The sequence below is a fragment of the Corticium candelabrum genome, chromosome 3 (genome assembly GCF_963422355.1).
Source record: "Corticium candelabrum chromosome 3, ooCorCand1.1, whole genome shotgun sequence".
Lineage (NCBI taxonomy): Eukaryota > Metazoa > Porifera > Homoscleromorpha > Homosclerophorida > Plakinidae > Corticium > Corticium candelabrum.
Genome location: NC_085087.1, coordinates 4,577,825 through 4,592,808, shown reverse-complemented (window position 1 = coordinate 4,592,808; position 14,984 = coordinate 4,577,825). Strand labels below are relative to the sequence as shown.

Here is a 14,984-nt window from a genome sequence, read left to right as displayed (position 1 = left end):
TATTTGATGAGGTAGCAAATAGTCACCACAACATTGAAAACACAGAACAGAAAGAAGGCCTTCCTCAGATGAGAATTGCCTTTCATCCGACGCGACGTCTCAATCTCGATTCCCACGTTATTTCGGGAGCTTTTTAAAGCAGCACGATTACGAGTCGTTGGACTGAGAAACGTGTAGGATAGACTGATATTAATTTAATTAGTAAATGAATATACAGTAAATGCCCCACAGTGAAACCAACCTTTTCTGGGTTCTGTACCTGTTGCTCTCTCTGCGCTAGATATGTTCGTTTCGGTCACAATGTAGACAGACCGGCTCCTCTTCTGGCCTCTAAACTTCCGGTGAGAAAGGCCTAGCTAGGGTCTGGTGAAATGCGGACTAGCAGTAGATAATTCTGGTTCGGCACTCCCCAAGATTCGTCAAAGATATAAAGACCTTCTTAGGTAAAAGATAGAAGGAGGTCTGAAGTCTACTGGTCTAGGCATCATGCACTTGATCGCATTCCGCTCGTGTCGCCTGTGTCGACTACGTTCATATTTGCATGCGGCCTGTGAACGAACATCCGTATCAGAGATTCGCTTTTGTCGATCTTGTGGAGCGAATTGAACAGTGTAGCGCGATGAGGAGACAAAAATGTAAATCAGATTTAGTATTGAATTAACAACGAAAATTGAACTAACGTTGCTCGCAATTTGAATATTCCATTACATTGAAAATAAAAATTGGTTAAAGATTGGTTTCATTTCAACTTGCAAAATATAATCTACATCCATCAGTACATTTTTCATTTCAATAGAATGAAGGATTGAAATTGCAAGCAGCTTCAGGCAATTTTCATTTTTGAATTCAATATTCAATTGTTGCTCGGAATTGAAAATGAGATGGACGAATTGGGCACGGACCGTCCAAGCCCAAGCAGCCACTGAACGAGGCTACGGGACAGTAAATATTTAGATATGAGTATAGTATGGTGGCATGCAAAACGGAAGTGGAGATCTGTAGCTGACTTTTTTGCTCTCCAGTTCGGAGCAGAGAACTAACATGAGCGCTGTCTTTATACATACATACATACATACATATATATATATATATATATATATATATATATATATATATATATATATATATATATATATATATGATATGTATACGTCAAAATGAAGAACAGCATACATTGGAGCTATCAACGTTAACTACCAGAGATTCTAGTTTTTTCAATTTTAATTAATTAAAATGCACAAAAACAAGTGTGACGTTCAGCACTATCTAACGACGCATACTAGAACACTGGCATACACTTGCTAGTCTAGAGTCCGACTGAAATAAGCGTGAAAGGAAAAGAAAGTGTATGCAAAAGTTTACCTTACCATAGGAGCATGCGCAGGTATACAGCACTGCAGAAGAAGCCACAGTTATGGAAGCCAAGGATATACGTATTGATGCAAATATAAAAACGATAGAGTTCGTGACATACGTCCCTGATTTTAGAAACAACGTTCAAATATTTTAGGCATAAACATACAGACACGATTGCAAGTATACGCAAATTCTGCAACATCAGACAAAATTGTATACATACAGACTTTCTAGTCAGACTGTTGTCCATCAGGACGTGCAACAAAATCTTTTTTCAACGGCATTCGAGTAATATAATGATTATTACTCGGGATCACTATTAAGTGTGAGGCTAACGATAAGTTCTCTCGCTCTAGGAAACTTGGCCAGCAACTCGGTCCTGTTAGGCGTCATCTCATCGTCCTCTCGTTCCCAGGCGGGGCTCATAGTCGCTCCGCCCAGAGACCACCCACACACCCCGCCTTTCATCATATACACTGCAAACCAAGTGTTTCTCTTTACCGCATGAGAAATGTTTTGACTAGAAAAGATGTCATCTCCTAACACAGTTTTAACAACTTGACCAGGAGCGTTCTCGTCGAGCTCAACAATAATCACCGGATCTCCCATGTAGAAATGATATAATTCGTCTGATTGCAAACGGTGAAAACGTCGAGCCATAAGTCGTGTGTCTAGTAGAAAGTGAATGTGGTCTGCAGCATCTCTTTCACCTTTTTCTGTGGTTACATTTTCGGTGCTGCGGTAGACTTCACTATGATAGCCACCTATATCTCGAGATTTCAGATCTAACTTCTCTCGCAGTTCATCAGAAGAGTATTCTATAAAAATTAATGTATTCTATAAAAATTAAGGTATTCTATAAAATTAATGTATTCTATAAAAATTATTGTTTTCTATAAAAATTAATGTATTCTATAAAAATTAATAAATTCTATAAAAATTAATCTATTCTGTAAAAATTAATCTATTCTGTAAACATTAATGTATTTCATAAAAAGTAATGTATTTTATATAAATTAATGTATTGTATATAAATTAATGTATTGTATAAGAATTAATGCATTCTATAAAAATTAATAAATTCTATAAAAATTAATGTATTCTATCAAAATTAATGTATTGTATATAAATTAATGTATTGTATAAAAATTAATGTATTCTATAAAAATTAATAAATTTTATAAAAACTAATGTATTCTATAAAAATTAATAAATTCTATAAAAATTAATGCATTCTATAAAAATTAATGTATTCTATAAAAATTATTAAATTCTATAAAAATTAACGAATTCTATAAAATTAATGTATTTTATAAAAATTAATGTATTCTATAAAAATTAATGTATTTTATAAAAATTAATGTATTCTATAAACATTATTAAATTCTATAACAATTAATGTATTTTATATAAATTAATGTATTGTATATAAATTAATGTATTGTATAAAAATTAATGTATTCTATAAAAATTGATCTATTCTATAAAAATTATTAAATTCTATAAAATTAATGTATTCTACAAAAATTAATGAATTTTATAAAATTAATGTATTTTATAAAAATTAATGTATTTTATAAAAATTTTAATGTATTTTATAAAAATTAATGTATTTTATAAAAATTAATGTATTCTATAAAAATTAATGTATTCTAGATAAATTAATGTATTGTATATAAATTAATGTATTGTATAAAAATTAATAAATTCTATAACAATTAATGTATTCTATAAAAATTAATGTATTCTATAAAAATTATTAAATTCTATAAAATTAATGTATTTTACAAAAATTAATAAATTCTATAAAAATTAATGCATTCTATAAAAATTAATGTATTTTATAAAAATTGATGTATTCTATAAAAATTAATAAATTCTATAAAAATTAATGAGTTCTATAAAATTAATGTATTCTATAAAAATTAATAAATTCTATAAAAATTAATGAATTCTATAAAATTAATGTATTTTATAAAAATTAATGTATTCTATAAAAATTAGTGTATTCTATAAAAATTAATGTATTCTATAAAAATTAATGTATTCTATAAAAATTAATGTATTCTATAAACATTATTAAATTCTATAAAAATTAATGTATTCTATAAAAATTAATGTATTCTATAAACATTATTAAATTCTATAAAAATTAATGTATTCTATAAAAATTAATAAACTCTATAAAAATTAATATATTCTGTAAAAATTAATCTATTCTGTAAAAATGAATGTATTTTATAACAATTAATGTATTTTATATAAATTAATGTATTGTATATAAATTAATGTATTGTATAAAAATTAATGTATTATATAAAAATTAATAAATTCTATAAAAATTAATGTGTTCTATAAAAATTAATGTATTCTATAAAAATTAATGTATTCTACAAAAATTAATAAATTCTATAAAAATTAATGCATTCTATAAAAATTGATGTATTTTATAAAAATTAATGTATTCTATAAAAATTTATGAATTCTATAAAAGTTAATGTATTCTATAAAAATTAATGTATTTTAGATAAATTAATGTATTGTATATAAATTAATGTATTGTATAAAAATTAATAAATTCTATAACAATTAATGTATTCTATAAAAATTAATGTATTCTATAAAAATTATTAAATTTTCTAAAATTAATGTATTTTACAAAAATTAATAAATTCTATAAAAATTAATGCATTCTATAAAAATTAATGTATTTTATAAAAATTGATGTATTCTATAAAAATTAATAAATTCTATAAAAATTAATAAGTTCTATAAAATTAATGTATTCTATAAAAATTAATAAATTCTATAAAAATTAATGAATTCTATAAAATTAATGTATTTTATAAAAATTAATGTATTCTATAAAAATTAGTGTATTCTATAAAAATTAATGTATTCTATAAAAATTAATGTATTCTATAAAAATTAATGTATTCTATAAACATTATTAAATTCTATAAAAATTAATGTATTCTATAAAAATTAATGTATTCTATAAACATTATTAAATTCTATAAAAATTAATGTATTCTATAAAAATTAATAAACTCTATAAAAATTAATATATTCTGTAAAAATTAATCTATTCTGTAAAAATGAATGTATTTTATAACAATTAATGTATTTTATATAAATTAATGTATTGTATATAAATTAATGTATTGTATAAAAATTAATGTATTATATAAAAATTAATAAATTCTATAAAAATTAATGTGTTCTATAAAAATTAATGTATTCTATAAAAATTAATGTATTCTACAAAAATTAATAAATTCTATAAAAATTAATGCATTCTATAAAAATTGATGTATTTTATAAAAATTAATGTATTCTATAAAAATTTATGAATTCTATAAAAGTTAATGTATTCTATAAAAATTAATGTATTTTAGATAAATTAATGTATTGTATATAAATTAATGTATTGTATAAAAATTAATAAATTCTATAACAATTAATGTATTCTATAAAAATTAATGTATTCTATAAAAATTATTAAATTTTCTAAAATTAATGTATTTTACAAAAATTAATAAATTCTATAAAAATTAATGCATTCTATAAAAATTAATGTATTTTATAAAAATTGATGTATTCTATAAAAATTAATAAATTCTATAAAAATTAATAAGTTCTATAAAATTAATGTATTCTATAAAAATTAATAAATTCTATAAAAATTAATGAATTCTATAAAATTAATGTATTTTATAAAAATTAATGTATTCTATAAAAATTAGTGTATTCTATAAAAATTAATGTATTCTATAAAAATTAATGTATTCTATAAAAATTAATGTATTCTATAAACATTATTAAATTCTATAAAAATTAATGTATTCTATAAAAATTAATGTATTCTATAAACATTATTAAATTCTATAAAAATTAATGTATTCTATAAAAATTAATAAACTCTATAAAAATTAATATATTCTGTAAAAATTAATCTATTCTGTAAAAATGAATGTATTTTATAACAATTAATGTATTTTATATAAATTAATGTATTGTATATAAATTAATGTATTGTATAAAAATTAATGTATTATATAAAAATTAATAAATTCTATAAAAATTAATGTGTTCTATAAAAATTAATGTATTCTATAAAAATTAATGTATTCTACAAAAATTAATAAATTCTATAAATATTAATGCATTCTATAAAAATTGATGTATTTTATAAAAATTAATGTATTCTATAAAAATTTATGAATTCTATAAAAATTAATGTATTCTATAAAAATTAATGTATTCTATAAACATTATTAAATTCTATAAAAATTAATGTATTCTATAAAAATTAATAAATTCTATAAAAATTAATATATTCTGTAAAAATTAATCTATTCTGTAAAAATTAATGTATTTTATAAAAATTAATGTATTTTATATAAATTAATGTATTCTATAAAAATTAATGTATTTTATATAAATTAATGTATTGTATATAAATTAATGTATTGTATAAAAATTAATAAATTCTATAACAATTAATGTATTCTATAAAAATTAATGTATTCTATAAAAATTATTAAATTTTATAAAATTAATGTATTTTACAAAAATTAATAAATTCTATAAAAATTAATGCATTCTATAAAAATTAATGTATTTTATAAAAATTCATGTATTCTATAAAAATTAATAAATTCTATAAAAATTAATAAATTCTATAAAATTAATGTATTCTATAAAAATTAATAAATTCTATAAAAATTAATGAATTCTATAAAATTAATGTATTTTATAAAAATTAATGTATTCTATAAAAATTAGTGTATTCTATAAAAATTAATGTATTCTATAAAAATTAATGTATTCTATAAACATTATTAAATTCTATAAAAATTAATGTATTCTATAAAAATTAATGTATTCTATAAGCATTATTAAATTCTATAAAAATTAATGTATTCTATAAAAATTAATAAACTCTATAAAAATTAATATATTCTGTAAAAATTAATCTATTCTGTAAAAATGAATGTATTTTATAACAATTAATGTATTTTATATAAATTAATGTATTGTATATAAATTAATGTATTGTATAAAAATTAATGTATTATATAAAAATTAATAAATTCTATAAAAATTAATGTGTTCTATAAAAATTAATGTATTCTATAAAAATTAATGTATTCTACAAAAATTAATAAATTCTATAAAAATTAATGCATTCTATAAAAATTGATGTATTTTATAAAAATTTATGTATTCTATAAAAACTTATGAATTCTATAAAAATTAATGTATTCTATAAACATTATTAAATTCTATAAAAATTAATGTATTCTATAAAAATTAATAAATTCTATAAAAATTAATATATTCTGTAAAAATTAATCTATTCTGTAAAAATTAATGTGTTTTATAAAAATTAATGTATTTTATATAAATTAATGTATTGTATATAAATTAATGTATTTTATAAAAATTAATGTATTCTTTAAAAATTAATAAATTCTATAAAAATTAATGTATTCTATAAAAATTAATGTATTCTACAAAAAGTAATAAATTCTATAAAAATTAATGCATTGTATAAAAATTGATGTATTTTATAAAAATTAATGTATTCTATAAAAATTAATGAATTCTATAAAATTAATGTATTTTATAAAAATTAATGAATTCTATAAAAATTAATGTATTCTATAAAAATTAATATATTCTATAAAAATTAATGTATTCTATAAACATTATTAAATTCTATAAAAACTAATGTATTTTATAAAAATTAAAGTATTTTATATAAATTAATGTATTGTATATAAATTAATGTATTGTATAAGAATTAATGTATTCTATAAAAAATTAATAAATTCTATAAAAATTAATGTATTCTATAAAAATTTATGTATTCTATAAAAATTAATGTATTTTATATACATTAATGTATTGTATATAAATTAATGTATTGTATAAAAATTAATGTATTCTATAAAAATTAAAAAATTCTATAACAATTAATGTATTCTATAAAAATTAATGTATTCTATAAAAATTATTAAATTTTATAAAATTAATGTATTTTACAAAAATTAATAAATTCTATAAAAATTAATGCATTCTATAAAAATTAATGTATTTTATAAAAATTCATGTATTCTATAAAAATTAATAAATTCTATAAAAATTAATAAATTCTATAAAATTAATGTATTCTATAAAAATTAATAAATTCTATAAAAATTAATGAATTCTATAAAATTAATGTATTTTATAAAAATTAATGTATTCTATAAAAATTAGTGTATTCTATAAAAATTAATGTATTCTATAAAAATTAATGTATTCTATAAACATTATTAAATTCTATAAAAATTAATGTATTCTATAAAAATTAATGTATTCTATAAGCATTATTAAATTCTATAAAAATTAATGTATTCTATAAAAATTAATAAACTCTATAAAAATTAATATATTCTGTAAAAATTAATCTATTCTGTAAAAATGAATGTATTTTATAACAATTAATGTATTTTATATAAATTAATGTATTGTATATAAATTAATGTATTGTATAAAAATTAATGTATTATATAAAAATTAATAAATTCTATAAAAATTAATGTGTTCTATAAAAATTAATGTATTCTATAAAAATTAATGTATTCTACAAAAATTAATAAATTCTATAAAAATTAATGCATTCTATAAAAATTGATGTATTTTATAAAAATTTATGTATTCTATAAAAACTTATGAATTCTATAAAAATTAATGTATTCTATAAACATTATTAAATTCTATAAAAATTAATGTATTCTATAAAAATTAATAAATTCTATAAAAATTAATATATTCTGTAAAAATTAATCTATTCTGTAAAAATTAATGTGTTTTATAAAAATTAATGTATTTTATATAAATTAATGTATTGTATATAAATTAATGTATTTTATAAAAATTAATGTATTCTTTAAAAATTAATAAATTCTATAAAAATTAATGTATTCTATAAAAATTAATGTATTCTACAAAAAGTAATAAATTCTATAAAAATTAATGCATTGTATAAAAATTGATGTATTTTATAAAAATTAATGTATTCTATAAAAATTAATGAATTCTATAAAATTAATGTATTTTATAAAAATTAATGAATTCTATAAAAATTAATGTATTCTATAAAAATTAATATATTCTATAAAAATTAATGTATTCTATAAACATTATTAAATTCTATAAAAACTAATGTATTTTATAAAAATTAAAGTATTTTATATAAATTAATGTATTGTATATAAATTAATGTATTGTATAAGAATTAATGTATTCTATAAAAAATTAATAAATTCTATAAAAATTAATGTATTCTATAAAAATTTATGTATTCTATAAAAATTAATGTATTTTATATACATTAATGTATTGTATATAAATTAATGTATTGTATAAAAATTAATGTATTCTATAAAAATTAAAAAATTCTATAAAAACTAATGTATTCTATAAAATTAATAAATTCTATAAAAATTAATGTATTCTATAAAAATTAATGTATTCTATAAAAATTATTGTATTTTATATAAATTAATGCATTGTATATAAATTAATGTATTGTATAAAAATTAATGTATTCTATAAAAATTAATAAATTCTATAAAAATTAATAAGTTCTATAAAATTAATGTATTCTATAAAAATTAATAAATTCTATAAAAATTAATGAATTCTATAAAATTAATGTATTTTATAAAAATTAATGTATTCTATAAAAATTAGTGTATTCTATAAAAATTAATGTATTCTATAAAAATTAATGTATTCTATAAAAATTAATGTATTCTATAAACATTATTAAATTCTATAAAAATTAATGTATTCTATAAAAATTAATGTATTCTATAAACATTATTAAATTCTATAAAAATTATTGTATTCTATAAAAATTAATAAACTCTATAAAAATTAATATATTCTGTAAAAATTAATCTATTCTGTAAAAATGAATGTATTTTATAACAATTAATGTATTTTATATAAATTAATGTATTGTATATAAATTAATGTATTGTATAAAAATTAATGTATTATATAAAAATTAATAAATTCTATAAAAATTAATGTGTTCTATAAAAATTAATGTATTCTATAAAAATTAATGTATTCTACAAAAATTAATAAATTCTATAAAAATTAATGCATTCTATAAAAATTGATGTATTTTATAAAAATTAATGTATTCTATAAAAATTTATGAATTCTATAAAAGTTAATGTATTCTATAAAAATTAATGTATTTTAGATAAATTAATGTATTGTATATAAATTAATGTATTGTATAAAAATTAATAAATTCTATAACAATTAATGTATTCTATAAAAATTAATGTATTCTATAAAAATTATTAAATTTTCTAAAATTAATGTATTTTACAAAAATTAATAAATTCTATAAAAATTAATGCATTCTATAAAAATTAATGTATTTTATAAAAATTGATGTATTCTATAAAAATTAATAAATTCTATAAAAATTAATAAGTTCTATAAAATTAATGTATTCTATAAAAATTAATAAATTCTATAAAAATTAATGAATTCTATAAAGTTAATGTATTTTATAAAAATTAATGTATTCTATAAAAATTAGTGTATTCTATAAAAATTAATGTATTCTATAAAAATTAATAAATTCTATAAAAATTAATGAATTCTATAAAATTAATGTATTTTATAAAAATTAATGTATTCTATAAAAATTAGTGTATTCTATAAAAATTAATGTATTCTATAAAAATTAATGTATTCTATAAAAATTAATGTATTCTATAAACATTATTAAATTCTATAAAAATTAATGTATTCTATAAAAATTAATGTATTCTATAAACATTATTAAATTCTATAAAAATTAATGTATTCTATAAAAATTAATAAACTCTATAAAAATTAATATATTCTGTAAAAATTAATCTATTCTGTAAAAATGAATGTATTTTATAACAATTAATGTATTTTATATAAATTAATGTATTGTATATAAATTAATGTATTGTATAAAAATTAATGTATTATATAAAAATTAATAAATTCTATAAAAATTAATGTGTTCTATAAAAATTAATGTATTCTATAAAAATTAATGTATTCTACAAAAATTAATAAATTCTATAAATATTAATGCATTCTATAAAAATTGATGTATTTTATAAAAATTAATGTATTCTATAAAAATTTATGAATTCTATAAAAATTAATGTATTCTATAAAAATTAATGTATTCTATAAACATTATTAAATTCTATAAAAATTAATGTATTCTATAAAAATTAATAAATTCTATAAAAATTAATATATTCTGTAAAAATTAATCTATTCTGTAAAAATTAATGTATTTTATAAAAATTAATGTATTTTATATAAATTAATGTATTCTATAAAAATTAATGTATTTTATATAAATTAATGTATTGTATATAAATTAATGTATTGTATAAAAATTAATAAATTCTATAACAATTAATGTATTCTATAAAAATTAATGTATTCTATAAAAATTATTAAATTTTATAAAATTAATGTATTTTACAAAAATTAATAAATTCTATAAAAATTAATGCATTCTATAAAAATTAATGTATTTTATAAAAATTCATGTATTCTATAAAAATTAATAAATTCTATAAAAATTAATAAATTCTATAAAATTAATGTATTCTATAAAAATTAATAAATTCTATAAAAATTAATGAATTCTATAAAATTAATGTATTTTATAAAAATTAATGTATTCTATAAAAATTAGTGTATTCTATAAAAATTAATGTATTCTATAAAAATTAATGTATTCTATAAACATTATTAAATTCTATAAAAATTAATGTATTCTATAAAAATTAATGTATTCTATAAGCATTATTAAATTCTATAAAAATTAATGTATTCTATAAAAATTAATAAACTCTATAAAAATTAATATATTCTGTAAAAATTAATCTATTCTGTAAAAATGAATGTATTTTATAACAATTAATGTATTTTATATAAATTAATGTATTGTATATAAATTAATGTATTGTATAAAAATTAATGTATTATATAAAAATTAATAAATTCTATAAAAATTAATGTGTTCTATAAAAATTAATGTATTCTATAAAAATTAATGTATTCTACAAAAATTAATAAATTCTATAAAAATTAATGCATTCTATAAAAATTGATGTATTTTATAAAAATTTATGTATTCTATAAAAATTTATGAATTCTATAAAAATTAATGTATTCTATAAACATTATTAAATTCTATAAAAATTAATGTATTCTATAAAAATTAATAAATTCTATAAAAATTAATATATTCTGTAAAAATTAATCTATTCTGTAAAAATTAATGTGTTTTATAAAAATTAATGTATTTTATATAAATTAATGTATTGTATATAAATTAATGTATTTTATAAAAATTAATGTATTCTATAAAAATTAATAAATTCTATAAAAATTAATGTATTCTATAAAAATTAATGTATTCTACAATAAGTAATAAATTCTATAAAAATTAATGCATTGTATAAAAATTGATGTATTTTATAAAAATTAATGTATTCTATAAAAATTAATGAATTCTATAAAATTAATGTATTTTATAAAAATTAATGAATTCTATAAAAATTAATGTATTCTATAAAAATTAATATATTCTATAAAAATTAATGTATTCTATAAACATTATTAAATTCTATAAAAACTAATGTATTTTATAAAAATTAAAGTATTTTATATAAATTAATGTATTGTATATAAATTAATGTATTGTATAAGAATTAATGTATTCTATAAAAAATTAATAAATTCTATAAAAATTAATGTATTCTATAAAAATTTATGTATTCTATAAAAATTAATGTATTTTATATACATTAATGTATTGTATATAAATTAATGTATTGTATAAAAATTAATGTATTCTATAAAAATTAAAAAATTCTATAAAAACTAATGTATTCTATAAAATTAATAAATTCTATAAAAATTAATGTATTCTATAAAAATTAATGTATTCTATAAAAATTATTGTATTTTATATAAATTAATGCATTGTATATAAATTAATGTATTGTATAAAAATTAATGCATTCTATAAAAATTAATAAATTCTATAGAAATTAATGTATTCTATAAAAATTAATGAATTCTATAAAAATTAATGTATTCTATAAAAATTAATGTATTCTATAAAAATTAATGTATTCTAGAAACATTATTAAATTCTATAAAAATTAATGTATTCTACAATAATAAATAAATTCTATAAAAATTAATGTATTCTATAAGAATTAATGTATTTTATAAAAATTAATGTATTCTATAAAAATTAAGGTATTCTATAAAAAAAGTAATGTATTTTATAAAAATTGGTTCCAAGCAGCTAGTCAATGCCACTTTCTATTTGGCAAGAATTAGACATGAATGTACTAACCGAAAGCGCAATGTTTTCTTTTCGGGCATTTCTTTCTGCACCTGTAAAATAGACATAAAATAAGTTTTTGACTACTTTAAATCTATCAATTAAAATTTAAACTTTACTTTAATTATATGTGACTAACATATTACAAACACTACTTCAACTACAACTGCACATACACACATCTAGCTATACACATAACTACCATAGTATACGTATAGCTGTGACTACACTAGAGGACTGCATGTGTAAGCAGAGCAGCATGTATACGTTGTAGTATAGACGTTGTATAATAGCAATTAACTACCACTACTGTGACAAACGTAATTAAACGCTTTCAATATATACCCATTACATTTAATTAAAGACTAGATTGCAAGTTGGCATGCAGACGTTCTTTCTATGACCAACTTACCTAATGTCTTGTCTAGACGGCTTTTTCTTCTTTCCTAAATTCAAACAAGAAATAACAAGAAGATCAACTGCATTAGGGAATGTGACAAAGCGTGTCGTCGAACTGTGTAGTTGCGCGCACGACAGCGTATAGATCAAAATTCTATTTCTTTGCAGTTAGAATAATTTAAAGTTTGTTGACTGGGAGTGCATTGAGCGCACGCCAACCCAACAGGAGCTCTTTACCATTGGTCCAAAACCTTTCAGGCGAGAGCAAGTTGCAATTGGTGAGACCTAATTTGGCGTGTGAGAGCTATTTCCAAGCTTAGAAATCTAAGTTTCGACCACGTTTTAGAAATGATGAAAACACCAAAGATAAATTATTGTTGTTTAATATTTATATATATATGCCAAAACGGTAGATATGAGGTTTTCCCACGCTTTGTTCGTTCGTTCGTTTGTTTGTTTGTTTGTTTGTTTGTTTGTTATCAAAATTAGTCAGACCGTATGGATGAATTTTGACTACAACATAAATTTGATGAAGAAACAGCAACAATCTATTAGTTTGGAACTTAATTAATCCGGATCTGGGTCTTGTTTCGAGGGGTCGGCTTCGCTTGAAACGTTTTGGCGAGAAAAGTGAGATGAGTCACGATTTCCTTTTGCACGCCTATTATCACACCTTTGCGCTGATTGAATTAGCGTGTCGTCTTTCTTTGTGGAGCTCCTCTTGAATACGATCGCACGCTCGACAACAATTCTAGCTGACATCGAGGCAGATCACGATCGACAAGCATCATGCTACTAGCACCATTGTTCTGCAACTGAACTGCCTGGGCGGAGGTTTGCGCTCTCCGACTCGCGACTGCATGTACGCTTAGTTGAAACAGCACACACACGCACGCACGCATGCACATGCACACTCACACGCGCGCGCATCCCTCTTGTGCGACCAGACTATACACACGGCCTCCCTAGTGCAATCTCAAACCCGAATAGATTCAGAGAAAAGCTGGCTTTCTACTCATAGTTAACATCTATCAACATGTTACGTAACTGAAACTTTACCTGATTTCGAAGAAGTCTCTTCCAGCAACAGACAGATGGCAAAAAGCAAGAACAGAAGAACTCGCTTGCTGGCCATTGTTTGCAATTATGGAAACACATGCCAAACCCCTCCCCTTTTTTATATCTACCGGCGGGGAAGAGTTTGGTGAAATTGCAGTGGTGCCAGGCATACGCCCACGTCTTTCCAACTAGTAATTAGATGAAGGTTAAGCTGACAGGTGATAATTACTGGAAACATTCTTCTCTCTGTTGTCGATGAGAAATCACTTGTTGGAAGGCTTACAACAATCAATGGACCGACTTTACGATAGTATGGTATTGTTCTTGGTATAAGGCGTTTAGTTAGCTACGAATTCACGCAAACTACGCTCTAACCTCTGCATAATTAATTATTTCGACCTGCCGTGCCATCGCCTCGATCTCTTCCCGCAATCCTTGAATTTGCTGATCTAGTCTAGGAAACGAAGCATGCTACGTTCGGCAATGTATCACAAACAGGCTCGATCCAGCTGCTTCTATCTAATCAGCTGGTCCACAAAAGAATGTCCGACTAGCCTAGACTTGCCAAGATGTCTACATTACTTGAGCATTTCGAGAGCCGTTTCTTTTACTTTGTTTTGCGTTTGATGAAAAGAGACTCCAAGCACAAAGCACAACAGTCCGGATCCATTGTGTAACTAACAATCAACTTGCGTGGGGTTGATTACACGTTGACGTTAGTGTAATAGACCTT

General features: G+C 19.1%; 1 protein-coding gene across 1 annotated transcript; it reads right to left on the bottom strand.

Annotated features, from left to right (window-relative positions):
• Positions 1–1,476: 1,476 nt before the first annotated feature.
• LOC134177334 (uncharacterized) lies at positions 1,477–2,169 on the bottom strand. The gene has a single exon (XM_062644108.1). It carries the CDS (start codon positions 2,014–2,016, stop codon positions 1,660–1,662), a length of 357 nt encoding a protein of 118 aa, XP_062500092.1. The 5' UTR covers positions 2,017–2,169; the 3' UTR covers positions 1,477–1,659.
• Between the last annotated feature and the right edge of the window lie 12,815 nt (positions 2,170–14,984).

Excerpts from the sequence above, each read along its gene's own strand:
- LOC134177334 (XM_062644108.1), bottom strand. The coding sequence starts at position 2,016 with ATGGCTCGACGTTTTCACCGTTTGCAATCAGACGAATTATATCATTTC.